This window comes from Echinops telfairi, unplaced genomic scaffold, assembly GCF_000313985.2.
Source record: "Echinops telfairi isolate 266 unplaced genomic scaffold, ASM31398v2 ScPeMD7_22;HRSCAF=79, whole genome shotgun sequence".
Taxonomy (NCBI): domain Eukaryota; kingdom Metazoa; phylum Chordata; class Mammalia; order Afrosoricida; family Tenrecidae; genus Echinops; species Echinops telfairi.
The window spans coordinates 17,797,553-17,820,720 of record NW_022103919.1 but is presented as its reverse complement, the minus strand read 5'-3'; the positions used below and the strand labels follow the sequence as shown (position 1 = coordinate 17,820,720).

At 46.1% G+C, this 23,168-nt stretch overlaps 1 protein-coding gene across 1 annotated transcript in view; it reads left to right on the top strand.

Moving 5' to 3' along the window:
- The first annotated feature begins 1,806 nt into the window (after positions 1-1,806).
- GNA14 (G protein subunit alpha 14) overlaps positions 1,807-23,168 on the top strand; it is a 233,541-nt gene continuing 212,179 nt past the window's right edge. The window contains exon 1 of the mRNA XM_004713822.4: positions 1,807-1,968. Coding sequence (XP_004713879.1) covers positions 1,845-1,968 — 124 coding nt within the window. The 5' untranslated portion in view covers positions 1,807-1,844. The remainder of the gene's footprint in view (positions 1,969-23,168) is intronic.

Sequence of the window (23,168 nt, the reverse complement as noted above, 5' to 3'; positions counted from 1 at the left end):
AGGACTAGAACGGATTGTGATCGCATAAATCATCTTAAAGGCGATTTAACTATGGGGGGCGGTTGCTCTAAAATTGGTGTGAAGATGTTTGTACAATTCTCCGTGATTCAATCATATCAGATTGAACTATTGAATGCTTTGATATGTAAATTACTTCCCAATAAAACTGTTGGAAAATGTTAATTGCTTAAGGGATAAATGACGTACGCAATTTCTCTACTCAATGTAAACTCTTCTGTTAGAACTGGCTGAAGGACATGGTGCACGAGGCCTTCGCTAATGGCAGAGCGCCACACAGTGTTTACGTGGCACTGGCCGACTTGGAGAGGTGGACAGGAACATTCCTGTGTTCTCCTCTGGACGGCGCACTCGGTCCGCCCTCTCTTCTTCAGCTCTTGCCTCGGGATCGAAGGCAAAACCAGATGTAATATGCATCCTAGTGTGCCATTTGGGTCCAAAGAGGTGCTTTTTACGTTTAACACGTTGATTAGTGCAGCGCTAGCAGGATCCTTACTTTCCGGGAGCCAGTCTGAGCGCCTGTGTGGACACACCTTTGCAAAGCAGCTGTCAGGGCTCGGGGCTGGGCACACACCAGGTGCTGCTCTGAACGTGCCCGCCCGCCGTTTCGGTAAAGCTGGAGTCTTCCCAACAGTGAATGCAAAGCAGCCAGCCGTTTCCCATCCTCCCCCCCCAGCCCCTCTGTCCCTCCCGTCCGGTGGGGTCGGAAGGGGCCGGAAGGATATTGACCCTCACCTCTCCAATGTCCCTAATTTATCGGAGCCCGGAGGCGGTGGCTCTGAAAGCCGGCCACCTTCCAGGCCGGCTGCTCAACTCAAGCTTTGGGGGCGGCCGAGGGGCTGGCGGCCGAGAGGCGGAAGGAGCCCATGTAGGGAGCCGGGGCGTGTGCGGTGGGCGGAAGGCAGGAGCTCGGGTTACGCTCCGGGCTGCTAATTAGCAGTTCGAAGGCACCGGTCGCTCGGCCGGAGGAAGAGGCGGCTTTCGCCTCCCGTGAAGCGTTAGTCTCGGAACCCCGGGCCAGCTCTCGCCTGTCCTATCGGGCATCGACTGGGTGACCGTGCGTTTGGTTTGGGTTTGGGCAGGTCTAAGTAGAGCCCTTGTCCTCGCTCTTGGCACAGGCTCCTGGCTCCTCTGCAAAAGCCGGCTCCGCCGAGATTGAGGAGTGGGCAAGGCTCCGTTACGGGTCGGAAACCGGATTTGAGCGCGGAGGCCGGCTCGGCGGTCCCGCGACTGGTCACTGCTGCCTCGCCCGCGGCAGCCGCCTGGAAGACCCGAGGCCCCGGCCCCGCCCTCCCCGCGCTGTTTCGCCGCGGGACCCCGTGGGCTTGCGTGGCGCACAGCCGACTTGAGTAGCCGCAGGGCTGCAGGTTCGAGACGCCCCGCCTCCTCCCGCCGCGGAGAGCCACAGCAGCTGCAGCGGGAGCCTCCCTCGCCTCCCCGCGGCTGAGGTCTCGTGTCTTTCCAGGCAAGGTCCAGAGCCGTCCTTGCCCTCCCAGCCGCGCCGCGCCTGCCGCCTGCCTGGGACCCTGCGGCCCCAACTTGTTACGCCCGCTCTACGCCCCCTGCCCGGGGTCCGGCTCCCGAATCTTCCGCGGGCGGGAAACTCTCCAAGCCCCGGGAGCGAGCGCAGAGCCGGGATCCCGCGTGCGCCGGGGCGGCCCCAGCGCTCGGGCTTCGTCCCGGGGCTCCCAGCCTCGCCCTGCGGAACTCCAGTTGCCCGGCGGCTTTCCTCTCCAACTCGGGCCTCAGCCACCAACCGGCCCGGCGAGGCTGAGACTCGAGACCCAGGCACCCGGGGCCCGGGCTCGGGTCGGGCGGCCAGCTCCATGGCGGGCTGCTGCTGCCTCTCGGCGGAGGAGAAGGAGTCGCAGCGCATCAACGCCGAGATCGAGCGGCAGCTCCGCCGGGACAGGAAGGACGCGCGCCGCGAGCTCAAGCTGCTGCTGCTGGGTGAGTGGCCGCCCCCCGCGCGCCGAGACCCCCGGTCCCCGCAGCGCCCGGCGCCGAGCGGGGACTGCGGCTCCTCCTCCTGGTTTCCCGGGACCTGGGCTACCTCGGAGCCGCTCTCCGGTCTTGTCCAGCCCGGCGAGTTCAAAAGCACCCCGGTCCCTTCCCAAAATGTGGCTGGGTCGGAATCCGCAATCTCGTTCTCCTTTCCTCTTTCAATTCCGTTTTGCATGTTTTCCTGAAGCCGCGTCCGCTCTTCCCACCTGCCCCCTGTGCAAGGACACGCAACCTCTGCCGAACCCCACCTTGGATTTGGGGGGGTGGGGGGGGCGTGGAGGAAAGTCGCCTGGTGCATATTTTGGCTCCGCCCCAGGTCCGGGCCAGTAATGAAGTCGGGTTCATTGGGTTTCACTCTGTGCCAAACTGCTGACTTCTTTGAGCCATCACACTCCGGGGTGGCTCAGGTGCCACCCAGTCGCTTGTGGAGCTGCTCCGCAGGTCTTGGCTGAGATCTGTGAGGGCCGCACACCGCCAGGCCCCGCTTCCCGCAGCCTCTGGGTGGGTGGAAACGTCAGCCACCTGGTAGCAGTCAACCACCGTGCCACTCAGGATCCTTGATGCCGTAGGTAGCCCCCCGCATCTTCCAGAATTGAAAATGGAGGCATGAAACATGGACAGACTTGGGCTGAGAAAGAAAAGGCAAAGCAGGTGGCAGGCTCAGTCGTGGGGGTGGGGGTGGGGGGTGGGCAGAGCGCTGATCACTGAGTCCGTGACCTCCTCGACCTGCCTCCTGTGGCGCCCTGTGGTGAGGTCCCTCTGATCCAAAGCTCTTTTGCAGGCCTGGGCTTCCTGTGTGCACGTCCCTAGAGGTTAGAGATGGTGAGGATGGCACAGGACTGGGCAGGGCTGTGCACAGGTGATTTCTGTTTTACGTAAGATCCCGATGAACCCATACCCCCTTGAGGGGACCCTACAACAACAATAACAACGTTACAACAGCAGGAGTGTTTAACTGTTGGTTCTTATGCAGGCTTTTCTGGTCTCTGCAAAGATCTAGGTCGGACACGCACTTTCAAAAACAACACAATTTTAAGGGTTGCTTGATTTAGGCCACCTGCCGCCTCTACTCTAGAAGCCGCCTTCAGTCCACCGGCTTTGTGAGAGCTCTTTTCCTTCTTTGTGACCAGGTGTTAGCTGTCCAAAATTTTCCACCTTTCCCCTTCCCTTCGTGACCAGGTGTTAGCTGTCCAAAATCTTCACCTTTCCCCTTCCCATCAATACTTAAGTCCTCTCACCTACAGGCCGTTTGTCTCTAATTGAAGGACACGTCCACAACTAGGAGAAAAAAAGATGAGCCGATACCAAGGGTTCAAGTAGAAAGAAAATGTTTTGGAAATGATGTTGGCAACATAAGTACAAATGTGCTCGATACAGCTGATGTATGGATTGTTCTGAGAGCTGTAAGAGGCCCCAATAAAGTAATTTATTAAAAAAGACTTACATACAATGAATGAATTGAAACCAATTGTGAAATGTAAAACTGATTATCTACTCTATAAACTTTCACCTAATTTACAATAAAATGTTTTTATATACGAGCCCCCAATAAAATGATTTAAAAAACCAAAAAATTTAAAAAATATTTTTAAAAAGAAAAAAGGTAAGCAGAAAATGTTAAAAACAATAAAATATTACATAATACTTCACAAAAACAATAAAACTATTAAGATTTAAAAACCTAGAGAAAAATTGCTCTGGTTAGCCTAAAAAGGAGTGATTTTAGTCTGTTCTGTTTTTTTACCTGGTCCTCTCCAGCTTGTGTCCCTCCTTATAGGGATAAGAATTGGAAGGCCCCTAGGGGAGAGCCCACCCCAAATTCATGTCCCATGTCCAGATGATAATACAATTCCCAACCTGAGCAGCTTCAAACCTACTTTCAGGATGCAAATTGGGAGGGAACCCCCCATCCCTGAAGGGTGCCTAAAGGAGCAAGTGTTTGCTGGCATTGTGGAGAAGCTTGGGAGTACTGGCAAGGACCCACAGCTGTGCCCTGGGTGTTTCCTTAATGAGTGTCACAGCCTGGGAGGAAGCGAGCCCAGGGCTGCTTTTCTCTACGTAGCGCAGAACTGAGCCTTCTGAAGCGAACCTGCCTTCCTTCCGCTTGCTGTAGAAGTCCATTTATGAAGCTAGGAAGATTACTTACGGGCCTGCTAATTTGGTGAAAGCCCTCTGCGGTGGAGTTGGAGTTGTTTCCGAGTCATAGAGACCCTAGAGGACCGAGTGGACCTCCTCCATAGGGTTTCTGAGGCTGTACATCTTTGTGGAAGCAGACTGCCTTGTCTTTCTCCCTCCCAGCAGCTGGTGGATTTAAACCAATACACAAACGTTACCCCACTGTGCCACCAGGAGTTCTGGTTTGGGGTTTGCTCGCTTTAGCTGTTGTTCTCTTGTATGTAGGGCCACTCGATGGCACCTAAAGACAGTGTGATCATGAGTTTGTTGAAGCCTTTAAAGTAATAATTCAGGCCTCATTTCCACGTTTCTGAAGCACCGCTGTGTGGATTTGAGTTGACAACCTTGTTGGTGGAGTGCTTCATCTTTCTCTTGGCTTGTTTGAGTGCCTCCTTGGTTACCCACGGACACAGCTTTTTGTGTCCTGTGGATCCACCACCTGACCACAAATGGGTGAACCCCACAAAGCCCTCTGCTCTGCAGTCAGGCTGACTCAGGGCAGCCTCCAGTGTCATGAATAGGAATAGAACAGCTCTATAGGGTTGTTCTTGGCTATAATCTCTACAGAGCAGATCTCTAGGCCTTCCTGTGGTAGTACCTTACTGCTGGGTGGGCTTGAACTACCAGCTGTTAGATTAGCAGCTGAGTGCAAACTGTTTGTGCCACCCAGGGGCTGCCTAACTCCCAAACCTTCATTTTGTTTGAGCTCAACTCTAACTAGCTTGTCAATGCTGTGACAACTTTCCCATTAGATACACAGCTTCTAAACCACATGGAACTATCTAGAACCCCGATAGGCCTTAAAACCTCTGGTTGTTTTTAATCTTTAAGGGACTGGGACACATATCTGTTTCTTCTCAAGATAAAAGAAGAGACAATGACCCAGAAGCAAAGGCACCAGGGAAGTGTATATATGTTCTTTTGTCTAAAGTCATGCCGCTTAGAGTGAAAAATCCATCTGGGTCTCTCTAGTGGGTGACTTAAACGACCCAGATAAAAATACTAGTTTGTGTACGGGAGTTTGGGATCCTGTAGGTAAGTCTCTGGATGATGCCAACAGTTGGATAGCACGGTGACAGAGAAGGAAAGGCATGGTGAGCTGCTTTCTTAAAAATGTCAAGAAAACTCTGTGAAGCTGTATCGATAACGATGGCAGCTGGAGTTATAATTACCTGGGGCAATGGTGGGGAATAGGCAGTCAACAGCAATGGATACAAGAAGGAAAAAAAATTCCAAAGTTGATTTGGTGATGATTATACAACCTTTCCGGATAGAATTTAATTATTGAATTGCATGATATAATAATTATATCTCAATATAACTATTTAAAAAAAACCAAACAACCACACAGAGCAATTCTATGCTGTAAACTGTAACACATGCGGTCCCCATGAGTTGAAATAGAAGGCAACCAACAGGTGCGCGTGTGTTTACCACAATGAAACATGCTTTTGCAATAAAACCATTGGAGAGCGTTTCTCAAGTTCATCAAGTGGAGCTGTTTGTGCTTTATAAAAAGCATGGTCAGGGCCCATTGTGGAAAGATACATGCTGGTGTCTGGTTAGGGCCGATGAGTCAGCGAGATGCTTCTCATCCTAAGGAGATGGGGTGGGTGGGAAATAAAGGAGACAGCTAAATTTAGTAAAATGAAGTCCTTATCAGTTGCTTAGATAAAAGGAAGAGAAAGAGGAAGAGAGAAAAAGATAGTTGAGAAGAACATTGGTAGAGGGGGGAAGGTATCTGGACAATAGCAGTTACATGGGAGAATGTGATCTTTTGTTGATTTTAGTGTGAAATGAAGGTTAGGGAAGTGTTTGTTTAATCAGGGCATTTCCAGCAACAACAATGGCTTTATTTTGGGTGTGCTCTGAGAGAAATGCATGCTGGGAATTGGCATTTTGGACAGATGCTGGTTTAGGGCTTAACCCTGTACATTATGGGCCTCGATTCTACATTTCCTAGCTGCAGACTAATTTCTCAGGGCAACGCCTGGTGGCAAAAGCTCAGTAAATGGCACCCATTATCACCCATTTCAGTTGCCAGTGGGGTGTCATTTTCTGTCTTATTTGATCAGTTTGGTTGTGGGTTGCCTGTCCCAAACTGAAACTAGTCGCTATCCAGGCAATTCCCACTCATGGCCACCCCGTGTGTGTCAAAGTAGAACTGGGCTTGCCTGAGGCCTTCAGAGACTGCTTTTCTACAAGTGGATCTCCAGGCTTTCTTTCAAGACATCTCTGGGTGGACTTGACCCTCCGACCCTTCAGTTAGCAGCTGAGAGCGCTAACCGTTTGCACCGCCCAGCAACTCCTGAAGGCAGTTTGTTGCTCATCAGGTTGTGCTGTAACAGAAATATTTTGCTTTGAGCTCTGTTTTTTGTTCTCTGAGCTATAAACGATTTTAAAGCTCTTCTTCCTACTTACATTAGAGAGCTGAAAATTCTAGATTCTTTCGCCTCCAAACATTTTTTCTTGTTGTTTTTAATGCAAGTTTAGAGCTCATGTTCCTGGGCTGGAAGTCTATTCGACGAAATGATGCTGATAGTGTGGACTTTCAAGGTGAAAGTGACACAATTTCCCCTTTTTTTGGTCGAGGAGTAGGCATGAAGTGGCAAATACACGCATTGTCTTCTTCTAAACCTTTCCCAAAGTGCCAGGCACGGTGCTGAGTGCTGGCAATTGTTCTAAGCACAGAACTGGATGAGCGACTGTTATAAGGAAGGTGGCCATAGCTCAGCAGAGAATAGAAGGGTGACATAGGCAGTGTGTGGAGGAAGACGTTATGCAGGAAGGACCCTTTTGAGCGAGCCCTTCACCAGAGGAGAGGAGACTGTCGATGGTTATCCCCAAGTGGGAGCTTTTACAAGGCAGGCACACACTTCTCATCTATTCCTTTTTTGGTCTTTCAGTTGTTTATTATAAACTAGGTGGGGATTTACATTTCATTTCATTACGTTTACATTTCAGATCATCAACGTTATATTCAGCAGTTTAAACTATTAATTAACCCCTCCTCCCCCGCCCACGCTCCTCACACCCCCAATAGCGTACTCTTTAGTCAGTCTTTCTTTTCTCGTCTCCCTCTTGTGAACGACTATCTTCCATTTCAGCCAAAGTGACACCTGTCAAGAGTCTAGCCCAGGGCAGGGCAGCCCGTAGCTCAAAAGCCAGATGCAGCTGTGTCAGTACTTTCCTTTGGTTCCAAAGGAAAATGGGAAAAAACTAAAGGATATTATACAGATGATGATTTGTTCTTCATTTAAAAAAATAAAATTTCATTTGTTTTGCTTTGTTTCATTTGTTTATAAAAATATATATATGGCTCTGGACTAATTTTTAAGTTTCGGTGAGGGACAAGATTGGCTTTTCCATTTCAAATGTTTGCCACCCCTGGGCTAGCTCATTGCTTGGTCTTCCTTATCTTGCTCTCCCCACTTTGGCAATCTCCAAAGTCTGTTCCCTTTGGTATGAAAGGGCTTATCTTGTTTGTTTTTTCTCTGTAAATAGTCATATAATATGTGTCCTTTTGTGATTGACTCATGATGGCCATCTATGTCATGAAGGGCTTCATGGTTTCATCAGAGCTTTATAGTGATGCACAGCATTCCCTGTGTGAATGCCCCCCGTTTTCTTTCTCCTTTCTCCTTTGACCATAGCGTTTCTGCTGCGGTCAACAGGTTGCACTGAACACTGGTGTGCGTGTGTCCTCACCTCCTTCTGAGGGAGACTTCTGAGGAGGCTATGCTCAGGATCTGGGATCAATATGAAAAAGTCCTTGGGTGCAAGATTTTGTTGTATTTTCGTGTTGTGTGGTAATCATTTGTGTGAATATTGTGTTCACTATAAAGTAGATATTAAAGTATTTGTTTATGCCACAATATATTTTAGAATAGGGTCCCTAGGTGGTGAAAATGGTTAGGCTCTCAACTACCAACCAAAAAATTGATGGTTTGAGGAACTTAGAAAAGTAGCCCTGGTGATCTGCTTCTCATAGGTCATCCCTGAAAAACCGTGTGGAGTTCTTCTCTGACACAAGGACACAGTGAGTTGGAGTCTATGGGAGATCTGTCAACTTGCGAAGCAGTAGAGGCTAGACTGTTAATCAGGTTGCAGCTTGATGACCTCATTTGGAGGTGCGAAGGAGATAAATAGCTCTCTGGAGGCCAGATACACTTTCTGCTTCGTCTTCCTCTGACAAGACACATGAAGCCAAGCTGATGGAGCCAGAGCCCTGGAGCTGGAGGAGTCATGTGGAGACCCATGCCAGTGCAGAGATGCTTCCACTGCTACTGGTTCCACAAGAATTTCCACCCACTGGCCTGTGATCTTCTTGCATTCGGAATTATTGCGTGACTGTGTGAATCTGAAGAGGTATTTATAAACTGGTATTGAACATATGAGCTAATATTGGACTTATGGACTTGATCTGCACTAGGCTGGGATGTTTTCTCAATATACAGTTACTCTTTGTTATACAGCTCTCTCTTAAACACACGAGTGTCTCCCTAGATTTGTTTCTCTAGTCAACCAGAACTAACACAGCAGTGCACAGCAACAATACTTAAAGAGCAAGAGAATACGGTGTATCTGTAACCTTCTGTCCACCCTGGCTGGGAGAGGGCCCTGCAGGAAACTACTGTCGGAAACCAGTGACCAGGCCTTTGGCCGTAATGCACTTGTCCATGGAGCCCTCTGTGACTTCTCCAGTGACAAATGTGTGTCCCTTTTCATCTAGGCTCTTTTCCCTGAACAGAGAAGCTTTTGAAATAGTGTAATTTGTCTTTTATACATTTCCAAATAGCTTTACATTTGAAGAAAGCTTTCACATACAAAGTAACCTATTTCAAGTGTTGAACTTGATGTGTGTTTTGACAAATGGGACCAATTGTGTTACTCCTACCACAATTATGATAGAGAAGAATCCCACTACCCCAAATGTCCTTGTGTCCCTTTAGAGTCCGTCTCCTCCCCACTAAACCCAACCCAACCCAACCAGTCCACGCCAACACAACCCAACCTACCCCAACCCAACCAAACCAAAATAAAACAAAGCTCACTGCCCATTTGTTGATGCCAATACCTAACAACACTATCGGACAGGGTAGAACTGCCTCTGTGAGTTTTCTAGACTGTAAGTCTTTACCAGAGTAGAAAGGCTTATATCTCTCCCATGGAGCTGCTGATGGTTTCTCATTGCTGAATTTTCAGTTAGCAACTCAGTGCATAACCAAACATATAGAACATTTTACAGAACACAGTTAAAACCCTGAGTGGTGCCAAGGTTACCTTGGAAGGCAGGCCAAGGTGAAAGGCTGCAGCCTTTGAAAATGCCATAGAGAAGTTCTACTCTGCACACATGGGCTTGCAACTAACAACAATCATAGCCAGTGGACATCTGCAAGAGTCAGAATAGTTCAATAATCACAGGTGGTGTAGTGGGTACAGGTTGGTCGGCAGTTCAAAAGCACCAGCCACTCCTCGGGAGAAAGATGAGGCTTTTTATACCCTTAAAGAGTTACAGCATTGGAAACCCACGGGTGGCACTTCTACCCAGTCCTATAGGGTCACTCTGAGTCTGAATCCACTCAGTGGCAGTGAATGAGTGAGGACCATTTTCCTATTCCATAGATAGTTAACATTCTATTCTATTTTCTTTCTCATTTGTGTGCTTTCTTCAGCTTTCCTATAATCATTATCTTATTCCTAAATATTTCAGTATGTTTTTCCTAAAAATAGGAATGACCTCTTGTATAAACACAGGCCAGTTTTGAAAGTTCAGTACTTTTAATCTTCTTAAAATTTGTGATAAAATTCATGTAACATAAGTTTTTCATTTTAATCATTTTTTTAAACAAATAATTTTATTGGGGGCTCTTACGGCTCTTATAAAAATTGATACATCCATTGTATCAAGCAGATTTGTACATGTGTTGCCATCATCATTTTAAAAACATTTGCTTTCTAGTTGAGCCCTTGGTATCAGCTCTTCTTTTTTCTCTCCTTTCCCACCCCATGAACCCTTGATAAATTATAGATTATTATTTTTATATCTTACACTGTCTGCTGTCTCCCTTCACCCAGGTTTCTGTTGTTCATCCCCCTCGGGTGGCGGGGGTGGGTGGGTGGGGGAGGTTATACGTTGATCATTTCAATTGGCTCCCTTTCTCACCCCTCTCCCCTCACCTTCCTCTTACCCTCGTGGTATTGGTACTCCCATTAGTGTTCCTGGGGGTTTATCTGTCCTGGATTCTGTGTGTCCAGAGCTCTTATCTGCAACAATGTACATGCTCTGATCTAACTGGATTTGTAAGGTAGAATTGGGGTCATGATAGTTGGGGGAGGAAGCATTAAAGAATGAGAGGAATGGTGTGTGTTTTGTCAGTGCTATACTGTACCCTGTCGACTCATCCCTTCCTTGTGTCCTTCTGTGAGGGGATGTCGAATTGTCTACATGTATGGGCTTTGAGTCTACACTCTGATCCCCTTGTTCTCAACGATATGATAGTTTGTTTTGAATCTTCTGTTGCCCGATACCTGATCCCGTTGACAGCTTGTGATCACACAGGCTGGTGTGCTTCTTCCGTGTGGACTTTGTTGCTTCCCTGCCGGTTGTTTAACTTCAAGCCTTTAAGACCCCGGACACTATGTCTTTTAATAGTCAGGCACCATCAACTTTCTTCATCACATTTGCTTACATACCCATTTTGTCTTTGGCTATTGCGTCAGGAAGGTGAGCATTACAGAATGCCAGGGTATTAGAACAAAGTGTTCTTGTATTGAGGGAGGACTTGAGTAGAGGCCCCAAAGTCTGTCTGCTACATTAATACTTAACATATGTACATAGACCTATATCACTAGTTGTATATTTATATATTTACGTATGTGCATGCCTATATTTGTTCCTCTATAAATGTCTTTCACCTCCTCATTCTTTCCTCTATTTCTTTTTACTTTCCTCCTGTCCCACTATCATGTTCGATCTTCATTTGACTCAGTACTGTCTCTTGGCTACATTGCACTTGATTCAACCCCACCAGGCATTCTACGCCCTCCTCGCCATTGATTTTAGATCTCTTATTTTTCCCTCGTCCCTGGGTTTGTTGTCCCTTCCTCCCACCTCCTCCTCTCCCACATGCCCCCAGAGCTGTCGGCTCCACTATTTTCTCCTCAGGTTTGGTTATCCTGACTATCTTATATGGATAGACATGAGAAAAATAAAAAAGGAGAAGAAAAAAAGAAAGCCTATAAATAGTTGTAGGTCTGTCTGCTGACCCTTCTGAATTTTCCAATCGGATCTGGTGAAGTGCCATGCCCTGCCCACTGATTCTGAAGTCTCTCTTCAGGATTCCTCGGGGACTTCATGGCTTTGCTCCCCTTGCTGCTCTGTTGTATTTCCTTGGTATTTCGCTCCGGTGTGGGTGGGTCAGACCATCAGAATACCTGCACTGTGTCTCCAGTGCTGTCCCTGTAGCACTGTGGATCAGTGAGGAGGGGGGTGTCTCGTGATGGGGCCAGCCCCATGGTCCTCTCTGTGCAGTGGATGCTCTGAGCAGGAATGTTGTCCCGAGGCTTGGTGGGTCAGGATGCGGTACTCTTTCTCTCCTTCTCTCCCCCCATCCCCTCTCTCCCCCCCCTCTCCCTCCCCCTTTCCCTCTCCCTTAGTTTGCTCTCCTGTGGTCTGGGCAGACCCACCACTCTCCCCGGGCTGTATCTTCAGTGCTGTCCTCCCTAGTGCATTCTTTTGGGGAGGGTGTCAACGGAGCTGGGACTGGAGCCTGCCCTGCAGTCTTCTCTGTTAGTTCACCGCTCCTTGTCAGTATGTTGCCCTCAAGGCTTGGTGCACTGGGATGAGCACTGGTCCCTCTCTCCCTTTCCTGTGGAGACATAAACAGTACCCTCCCGGTGGCTGAGTTAGTACCCTGTTCCCCCTCTACGCTTGTCATTTATTTTCCCCCACTCCTTTTGGGTTGGCTGCCATACACATTCCTGGGGTGGGTCTGATGCCTGCCAGAGTGCCTGGATCTCGCCCAGGGAATTTGTGCATTTAGTAGCTTTCCCCCTCAGCCCTTTGTGCTTTTTAAGCTTACCTCAGGGGACTCATGTTGAACTTGTCCTTTTGTGCTTGGCTTACTTCACTTAGCATAATTTCCTCCAACTCCTCCCATTAGATGATGTGCTTCGTGCATTCATCCCTGCCTTTTAGGTGTGTGTTGTACTCTATCGTATGTATGTACCAGAGCTTTTCAGTCCATTTGTCCAGTGATGGACATTTAGGTTGTTTCTAACTCGTTGCGATTGTGAGCTGCGCTGTGATGAACATTGGGGCACAGATCTCTGGCAGTGGTTGGGTTCTTTCTTCTTCTGGGCATATGCTCAGTAGGGGATTGCTGGGTTATATGGTAGCTCAGTTTCCATCTGTTTTAGGAATTGCCAAATCTATTTCCATAATGGCTGCACATGCCTACAGAACCACCAGCAGTGGATGAGAGCGCCTATTTCACCACACCCCCTCCAACATTTGTTACTTACTGATTTTTTTAATTGGGCTATCTTGGAGGCTGTTTGGTGGTATCTCAGTTATTTTAATTTGCATTTCCCTTATAGCTAAAGACCTGGAACATTTTCTCATGTTTATTGGCCATTCGGATTTCCACCCTTGTGAAACTTCTGTTCAGGTCCTTTGCCCACCTCCTCAATGGGCTATTTGTTTTTTTCTTATTGTAGGCTAGCAGAGTATTATAGATTTTAGTAATAAGGCCTTTGATGTGTCATTGCTAAAGATGTTTTCCCAGTCTGGGGACTCTCTTATTACTCTATTGGTGAATTCTTTGAATGGACACAAGTGTTTTTTCTTCAGTATATCCCACTTGTCAATTGTGTTTCCTCTGTGTTTGTGTCCTTACAATAGCCTATGTATCACCTGAAACAGAGTTCTTAAGTTTGTCCCAATTCCTTCATTTACAGCTCTGATAGTTGATGGTTTTACCTTGAGGTCTGTGATCCACCTTGAGTTTATTCTTGTGCGTGGAGTGAGGTAAGGGTCTTGCTTCATTTTTCTGCAGGCAGATATCCATTTTTTCCCAGCACCACTTGTTGAAGAGGGCATCTGCTTCCCATTTGATTTTGGGGGGGCCCTTATCACAGATCAGTTGTATGTATGCTGATGATTTCATTTCTGAATTTTCTGATTGGTCTGAGTATCTGTCATTATACCAGTACCACACTGTTTTGACCACTGTGGCTGTATAATAGTTGCTAAAATCAGGTAAAGCAAGCCTTCCGACTTTGTCCTTTTTCTTGAGGAGTTCTCTGCTAATTCTGGGCTTATTCCCTCTCTACATGTAGTTGGTAGTCCGTTTTTTCCCAGTTCATTGAAGAAAGAAAGATACCTGTTGGTGTTTGTATCAGGATAGGGTTAAACTTACATAGTGCCTTGGGTAGGACTGCCATTTTTACTATATTAAGTCTTCTGATCCATAATCATGGGATATTCTTCCATTTATGGAGATCACTTTTGGTTTCTTGTAATAGTGTTCTGTAGATTTCCTCATACAATTTTTTTTTTATTTAGGTCCATCCCTAGATATTTCAATTTGTGCTTGGCTATTGTGAAGGGTTCTAACTGTTTTTGTAGATAGTAATTCAACAGACTTCTGTTTGTTGATCTTGTATCCTTCCACTCTGCCATATTTCTCTAATGCTTCCAGCACTCCTCTTGTGGAGCTTTTGGGTTTTGTGCCAGTGTTTCAATCCTGTCTCTCTTCATGTGTGCATTTATTGCTATCAAACTTCCTCTCATAACTGCTTTTCCTGTGCCCAAATGTTTTGGGATGTTGTATTCTCATTCTCATTGCTTCTAAGAATTTCCTAATTTTGTCTCTAATCTGGGTCAGTACCCACTCATTATCCAGTAGAGTTATTCATTCTCCAACTGTTTGCCCTTGTTTTCTTAATCATCCTATTGTTGATTTCCAGCCTTATGTCATAGCCGTCCAAGAGGGCAGTCTGAGTGACCTCTCTGTGCTTGAATGTACACAGGCTCGACTGGTTTTCCAGATTGTGGTCTATCGTCGAGTATGTGCCATGTGGGCTTGAAAAGATTGGGATTTATTTTCATTTTGGGGGAGAGCTCTGAAAATATTAGGTCAAGTTGCCTAATAGTAGAGTTTAGTTCTGTAGCTTCCTGGTTAAGCTTCTTTCCCAGTGATCTGCCTTTCCTGAAGAGCGGTGTATTAAAGTCACCCACTATGATGGTTGAGTCTGTGATTTCTTTCTTCATCTTTTGGAGTGTTTTGTTGACAAATTTCTTGGGTTTCTTGTTGGGTGCCCAAATGTTTATTATACTCACTGGCTCTTGGTCTACTGATCCCTTGAGCATTATATTGTGCCACTCCTTATCTCTTGTTATGGCTTATACCTTGAGATGAATTTTGTCCGAAATTAGGATTGCAACTCCTGCTTTTTTTGAATTGTCAATTGCTTGGTATATTTTTTGGGCAGCCTTGATTTTCAGCCTACTTTTGTCTGCGAGCTTGAGATGTGTCTGTTGTAGACAGCAGATTGATGGCTTCTGCTTTCTAAACCAGCTTCCTAGTCTCTGTCTTCAATGGGTGAGTTCAGACCATTGATATTCTGAGTTATTACATCCATCTGTGGATTCTGATGTCATTTCGCATATTTTATTGGGTGTTTCCCTACCTCCCTTCTTATCAATGCACGTGTGTGTGTGTCTGTGTGTGTGTGTGTGTGTGGTGGGCGTGGGTCATTCTTGCCTTCTTTTCACCGTTGAGCCAATGTTATCTTGGGGGCTCTTTTCGACATGTTGACCTGGGGGTGGAGGTGCTGTATGTGGTTGTCTTCTATTTGTGTTTGGTGAATGTTGTTCTTCTGACCACAATGCTCGACAAGAATTTTTTGCAGAGCTGGGTTTCTTTTAACGTATTCTTTGCGTTGTTCCTCGCTGCGAAGACTCTTACTTACTCAAGATGGACTCTGTCTATCTTGATAGATAGTTTGGTGGGGTAGAGGATTCTTGGGTTGGCATTGTTCTCTTTCAACTTTCAGAAGCTTTTACTTCACGCTCTCCTCTTCTACATGGTGTATGCCGATAGGCCTGAGCATATCCTTATTTGGGAGCCTTTTTAGGTGACTGCCTTTTTCTCCCTAGCGGCTCTTATGACTTTCTTCTTTTCCTCAAAGTTGGATAGTTTAACTATTATATATGTCTTTGAGATTTTTTCTGGGATTCAATCTAGCTGGTGTCCCCTCTGCTTCCTGAATGGTTGCCTGATTCTCATTCATTAAGCTGGCGACGTTTTCCTCTAGGAATTCCCTCACTATTTTTGCCAAATGTTTTCCCTCTTCATAGCATCCGACATTTTTCTCAGGGTTTCATCAGTTTCTTTGATTATCTTGTTTGATTGTCTTTCCTGGTTTTTGAAGTATGCCTGGTTATCCTTGAGGTCACTGGTATCGTTCTGCCCTTACTCTAGTCTGTTGGTGAACACTACTAACTTGTTATTTGCTTTTTAGCTCTTGTATTGTTACCTCCCTTTTCTGTATTGCTTCCTTCATATTCTGTATGACTCCAAGCAGCATTCTGAAGATTTATTTCTGTGGTAAATCAACTTTTGCTTCTTCTATGCACATTACTGGGTTCAGGACTTCCTCTGACATTGCGTTTTGTTCCTCCTGATTTTTGTTGAGGTCATTGTGGCTGATGTTATTTTGGAGGAGCTTGGTGCCATTTTCCAGGGAGTAGAAGAGCCCTGGGCTGTCTCTTTGGAAGGCTGGTAGGAATGCTTCTGCGGGCTGCCTACGGTCAACTGAACTGGGGGGTTGGGCTGCTTCTTTATCTCACGAGGGTTTAATTTCTCCTTAGGCAGGATTACCTATTTGGAGGGCAGGTCTCGTGGCCCTCTCAGGGAACACGGGTGGGGCGGTTTCACACAGTGAAGGTACCACTGTGGGGGGTGGTACAGGCGATGGTGGGAGAATCCCTGCTGTCATGGGAGGGCATGCCTGGGAAATTCAGGAGAAATCCCGCTTCTGTGGAGGGTGCTAAGTGAAGGCAGGAAAAGCCCCGTTTCTGTGGGTGGGGCTGCTAGGCTACCAAGGGAAAAGCCCCATTGCCACAGATGGAATTGTGGGACTACTGTGGGAAAAACCCTGCTGCCTGGTTGTGGGTGTTGTGCAAATAAAGGAAAATCCCCGCTGGGTAGGGATTCTGGGTTACCGCAGGGGAAACCCTGCTACCACGAATGGAGGTTCCCAGTGATGGTGGCAAAAGCTCTGCAGCCATAGGGTGGTGGTGCTGGGCAATGGTGGAGAAAACCACTGCAGCCATGGGTGGGGGTGCCAGGAGATGCTGGGAGAAGATGCTGCTGCTGCAGATGAGGTGTGCTGGACAATGGTGGGAGAGCCACTACATCCAAGGGTGTTCATGCCAGGCGATGGCGGGTGAAGTTGCTGCTGCTGCAGGTGAAACAGGCTCAGGTGGCCCTGGCACCAGGCCACAGGTTGCTGCACTTCCATGGTGTGTATGGGAGGCAGGGAATATCAACTCCATAGGTAAGGTTGGCTATCAGGCCAGAGCAAGGTCCTGGGGGTGCCATGAGGTCTAACTGTACATCCAGGACCCCACACTTAGCCTCCCAGAGCCTGAACCTAATTTCAACAGAGCTCCCAACACAGGTATCCTTACCTCAGAGCCATTTTCCTAGAAGTCCATTTTAAACATTCTAAGGGGACAATTCAGTGGCCTGAATTACATTTGACATGGATTTTTCTATCATTCTGAAAATTTTCAGCACAAACAGAAGCCCTTAAACAATAGCTCCTTCCCATCCCCCCACCCCCTGATAAACCTTGATCTTTATGCAAAAGCCTATTTGTAACTTTAATTTTGGCATAATATTTTCATCCAACCTACTCCCCATGTCCCACTTTCACAAACTGACCCAGTAATGTGACTCAGTGGCATTTCCTCACCTTAGGGTGCACTCTCTAGGGTAGAATCAGGCATAGCTTTTAGTTCTCATGGCTTTTCTTTTTCCTTTACTCTGGAACATTCTACAGGCCTTTTCTCTTTTTTTTGCATTTATAGTGAAATTTTGAAGAAAACTGCCTTCTTGACAAGAGGGTCTTCATTTTGCTTGTATCCTATGGATAATTACTGATCGTAACTTCCGGTATGTGTTCTTGATGAGAACACTGATGGGTGTTCTTCCTCAGAATTGCATTCAGGATCACATGATGTCCCTCTCTCCCTCACAGCTGATGTTACATTTGATTACCGGGTCAAGATGTTACCTCTTTTTCCCCACTGTATGATATTTTGTTCCTTGTAAACAATATGCCGTTTAAGGGGAGACACTGTCTAAATCCATGCCACTTTGTGTTCCAAATCAACCTATAGATTTAGGACCCATTTAGCATCTAGATTCTTTCCTGGCCACATCTGTAATGTGGTGGCTACAAAGGGTGGTTTTCCTGTTCCAACACTATCTCCCACCCACTGGTTGGCACTCAGTATTGCACTGTTTACGCCTTTGTCCACTGTGCGTGCGTTTTCATAGTTATCCATGTGGACTCATGAAGTTCTATTTCATATTTGTTTTTGTTCCAGTAGTTTTTATTTTGTCACTTCTGAGTACTTTTGGTGCTCACATTGTATCAGAGTAGTGCAATGGGGATCCCTTCCAAGTTGGCGTTTGTGTCACTGTCACTTGGTCCCCCCAACTTTTTTATTTTTGTGAGCACTTCTCTGATTTTTGATCTAACAAGATGTTCCAGGTGGCTCTTGTACCCCTTTGTCCCGGCCCCAGAAGCAGAGAGTTCCCTAAGAGGCACTCATCCTTTTTCAGTGGACAAGCGTGTCTTTTCTTTCAGGATGCTTAAAGTGACTTGGAACAAAGATATCAAGTAAACTACTTTCAAATAAACTACTGGTACCTAAGTATACAGCTCAAGAACTAGATTTCTAATGCATGCATTATGTGGGTCACAGGTTTGAGGCTTTATAAACTCTCAAGCTTTAACCAGACAGGGGAGAATCTGACAGCGGAGTTTGGCAAAAAGCAATGCAAGAGACAAGTTGTAACCCCAAAGGACCCTTTTTCTTTAAAATTGCTTCTGAGTATTCATCAACCTTTGTTTCCCATTTTCATGATATCTGAACCACAAGAGAAAAAAAAAACTATGGTAAGAACTCTCATGTGCTGGTTAATCACAAGGTTGGGAGTTCAAACCCACCAGCTGCTCCATGGGAGAAAGATGAGGCTATTTACTTCTGTAGAGGTTTACAACCTCAGAAACCCTCCATATGGTCAAGATGAGCCTGAATTCACTGCATGGCAGTGTGTTTGGTTTGGCAAAGACACCATGTTACTAAATACCAAACAGTAGCCCAAACCTAGGTACCTCTAAGTGGATTCAAACCACTAGCTTTTTGGTTAGCAGTGAGTGGGTTAACTATCAGCACCACTCAGGAACTGGATGTTACCAAATGCAGAGGTTGAAATTCGAGCAAAAAGAGGACTTTAATGGAAGGATGTGGAGTATCTGTGTAGGGTAAATGGTTAAGTGCTCTGGACTACTAACTGAAAGGTTGGCAGTTCAAATCCACCTAGAAGTAAGTCCCTTAGAAGATAGGTCTAGAACAGCGGTTCTCAACCTGTGGGTTGCGACCACTTTGGGGGTCGAATGACCCTTCCAAGGAATTGCCCGATTCATAACTTTAGCAAAATTACAGTTATGAAGTAGCAACAAAAGTAATTTTATGGTAGGGCAGTCACCACAACATGAGTTGGAGTCGGTTTAACACCAGTTTTTTCCCCTTATGTTAGGCCAGGTTGACTAGAGAAACAAATCCAGAGACACTCATTATGTGTATAGGAAAGAGCTATATATCAAGAAAACATTTCAGCCCAGTGCAGATGAAGTCCATAAGTCTGATATTAGTCTATAAATCCCTCTTCCGACTCATGTAGCCATAAGTAATGAGACCAAATACAAGATGATCACATGCTGGTGGGTGCAAAGTCTTGTGGCTCCAATGGTGGTGGAGGCAACACCCCAGGTCTCTCAGGGCTCAGTGTGGCTCCAGAAGGAAGGTGAAGGCAGAGAGAGAGAGGGAGGGTCCCGGACCCTCCTTATGAGGAAGTCATGCAAGGAAGCACCGTCACTTCTACACTTACTTATCAAGTTGACATGAAATTATGTCAGTACCACAACCCTCGTGTAGACTCCAACCCTTGGAAGGCAGCAAACCCTCTCCATATCCTTGGCTCCCACTCTACCTTCCCTGCGTCATATGTTTTTTTAAACTTCATTTTTCCAGTGGATATGAAAATATTTGGTGACCAGGGATAATAATGGAATTTCTGGCTGATACAAATGGCTAAATGCTTGACTACTAGCTGTAAGGTTGGTGATTCAAACTCATCCAACCCAGAAGGCAAACCTGGCAACTTCCTTTTAAGTGGTCTCAGCCTGGGAAATCCCATGGGGTAGTTCTGCTCTGGGACATGAGGTTGCCACGAATCAAAGTCCAGTCGATGGCAACAAGCAAGAACAGCCACGGGAGGGTGCTGGCCAGGGCATCTCATGGAATTAAAGTCGTTTCTTTCTTACTAGACTGAGATAATCAATAGTAATGGCATCACAGGGATGCAGTAGGAAGATAATCATGTAAAGCACATGGTAAGCTTTACATGTAAGTACATCAGTAACTATGCTTATTGATTCAGCTGACACCTCTATAGCTAAATCATGATAGAGTAACTGGCAGGGTCTCAGGGACAAAAGCCAGGAGATTTTATGTTTCTAATCGTTGTTGTCGCTAAATAAATCTGATCTGTTCCCATGGGCCATTTGGGGGAAACAGCGTTGTGTGAAGGGGAAGTGCATGCCAGAGACATGAGAATCACAAAGAATTGCATCATTGGCATGGGAAAGAGCAAGAACCAGGACAGTCCCGGGGCCTTTGCGCTAGGACACAGACACCAACATGACTTGGCTTTACTCCCTTTCCAGCTTAAAAGCTCTCTGAGCAGCTCTCGTCTCCCTGGCATGGTCCCAGGGTGTCCTGGCAGATCAGTCCGTCCTGATCAAGGGGACACGCACTGGAGACATGGCTGTCATCTGAGTGCTGGTCGATGGTGGCCAATCAGCCGCTGCTGCAGACAGGACAGCGTCAGAGGAAGCTACTGTGCTAGCAGCAACTCAGGGCCTAGAGTAGAAGGGACCACATAGGCCTCTGCAGGAGCCTTTACTGTCAATTATGAATGGTTGACTCCAGGCATTGGGTAAATTAATGTTGGCCTGGGGTGCTTGGTTGTAGATCATTTCTGAAGAGCAATGATTTATTGGTGGGGGTATAGGAAACTTGGACAATGGATGGGAATTGGAAAGCAGGCTTAGCAAAGGGTAGAATGTGTGTGAGTCTTCACGGCACATGTGCACACTGTATTAGAACTGGCAACCAGCGGACTCTGCCAGTTCTTGCTGCTGCTGCTGCTCAGGATGCTAACCTCCACTGCAGTGCTCAACTCATCTTTAACACTGCCTGCACCCTAGTGTCACTTTTCAGAATCTCAGATCATCTGATGGCTGAACCTGGGTCACCTACCTGTTGTGCCCAAGCTCTACAGGAAAGGCAGCATAGGGTTAGAAGCATGTTCTCAGTGGCCAGGCTGCCCATGTTTAAAAACTTGCCTTCTCCACTGGTGAGCTGTGTCCTTGCATGTGCCTTGGTTTTTCTCATCTGTTAAATGGGATGAACAGCCTTATGAGTAGAGTGAAGAATTCCTTATGGAGGTTTCTGTTGTTTGGGTAGTCTGAGAAGGCTCATGATAAGAAAAACAGGCATAGGTTAGGATGAAAAGGAATTAAAATGAGAAAATTTGGTAATTTAAAAAATTTTCTAATATCTGGAGTTATTTTTCACATGTCATTCTTGGCTAATTATCCATTTTGAGTATGTGCTTATACTTGGGATTGATGGTGTGAAGGTGTTGAATGTTAGCATGGGTCTCGGGTGAAATATGATTTGGAAATTGTATTCATTCCATCTGTTCCCGCACCCCTCCCCCCTTAAGAACTTGTTTATTGGCAGTGAGCACACACATAACACTGCACACCACTGTCATCAGGGTGGCGAGAATGAGAGGAAAGAGTGGCGTGGAGCCCAGGTGGCGCCCTCCCATTAAGAGGTGGGCATGGGAGGGGGCTGGGGGCCTGGAGTGCAGGGGGCGGCCTCACACCACCTCCATTTAGTAGGCGTGGTCAGAGACGAAGAGGGACTCGCTGGCTGCAGCCCCAGCTGGACCACTTGGAGTGTACTTCCCTTGGCAGGTGAGGCTGTTGGCCAGGACTCGCTTGATGGGGTCCTGGATGCCACCCCAGGCCTTCAGAGCAGATGCCTGCAGGGCTCGCCTCTAGGAGAAGGTCAGGGCCCATCATTCCATCTATTTCTATAAAGAATTTCCCTAGGAACTACAGGGTAAAGTGTTTGATGCATATACATACACCAAGACCATTGTTGATTCTGACTCAAAGGGCCCCTGACGGACAGAGTAGAACTGCCCCATGGGTGTCCAGAGCTGTACATCTTGACCGAAGTAGACTGTCACATCCCCTTAAGTGACTGGTGGGTTTGAACTACTGACCGTTTTGTTAGCAACCAAGTGCTTAACCACTGCACCACTGGAGTTCCTTAAGTTTTTGAATAAGAAATCTGGAAGTTCTAAACAGAGACGCACTGACAGGGCCTAACTCTTCGTTCTGTTGTGCTTGAGGTCATTATGGGCCAAAACCATTTATATGGCACCTAACCACAACACAACACGGCAACCCTTCCAAACTTTCACATACATGGTTTGCTGTGCAAAGAGCCAGATGATAACTTGTGTACAATTTTATTGAAACTGATAACCGCTTTCTGTGCGAGTAACATAGTCATCAACTTAAATGACTCTAAGTAGAAACGTGCTGAATGAAGGAGTTTTCAGTGTTCAGTGTCAACATTATGGAATAAGAGAAGGAATATTTTAACTTCAAAATGCAGAAAGGATAGATGGTACTTAAAATTGAATTCATATACGTTAATGACTATCCTTTTAAAATGTCACTCTTGGACTAATGAAAAAACATTGCATACCGACATGGCAATGATGTTCTGGAATCAGTGGTTTATAATATACATTTTACTTGATCTGTTTCTTAAGCTTTCAGATTTTTAAAATGCAAACATATGAATAAAGACTTGCAGTATTTTTAGTTTTAATGTTTTTTTGTTTTACATAAAATGTAGCATATTTATGGTCGGGATAGCTGTGTTCTCGTTTATCTGGGCTGATACACATCCAACCACAGACACCACTTCCCGGCTTGCCTTGCTGCTTAGCCATGGTCACGTGACTGTTAACAGCCTAATGAAGTGATACAGGGTATAGCTAAGTACATTTATCATCATAATCTTAAAACGATTATGTAATATTGGATTTAAATACCTTAAATAGCAACGGCACCAAAAAACTCAATGTTGAGTCATGGTGACTATATTTATCCTTAAGTTTAATTTAAGATTGTTATTACTCTGTGTTTGAATTTCTCAGATTCCTTGGTCTCTGGGCTTGCAAAATCACAAAATCCACCCGGACAGAGATTGAGCACATTTACAATCCTGGGGGCTTCCCTTGAGAGTTGAGCGATATTTTTAGACTCAGGCATTTTCTTTTCTTTTTTATTTAGAGCTCAGACACACTTTAATTTGTATAAACATTCTCCCAGTTTGCATAGTGAATAAGTTGAATAAGTTGAAAATCAGTGGGCTTATCTGTGATTTTCTCCCTAATATATATATTTTTCTTTTAAAAATCATTTTATTGGGGGCTCATGCAACCCTTATCACAATCCATACATACTTCCACTGTGTCAAGCACATTTGTACATTTGTTGCCATCATTCTCAAA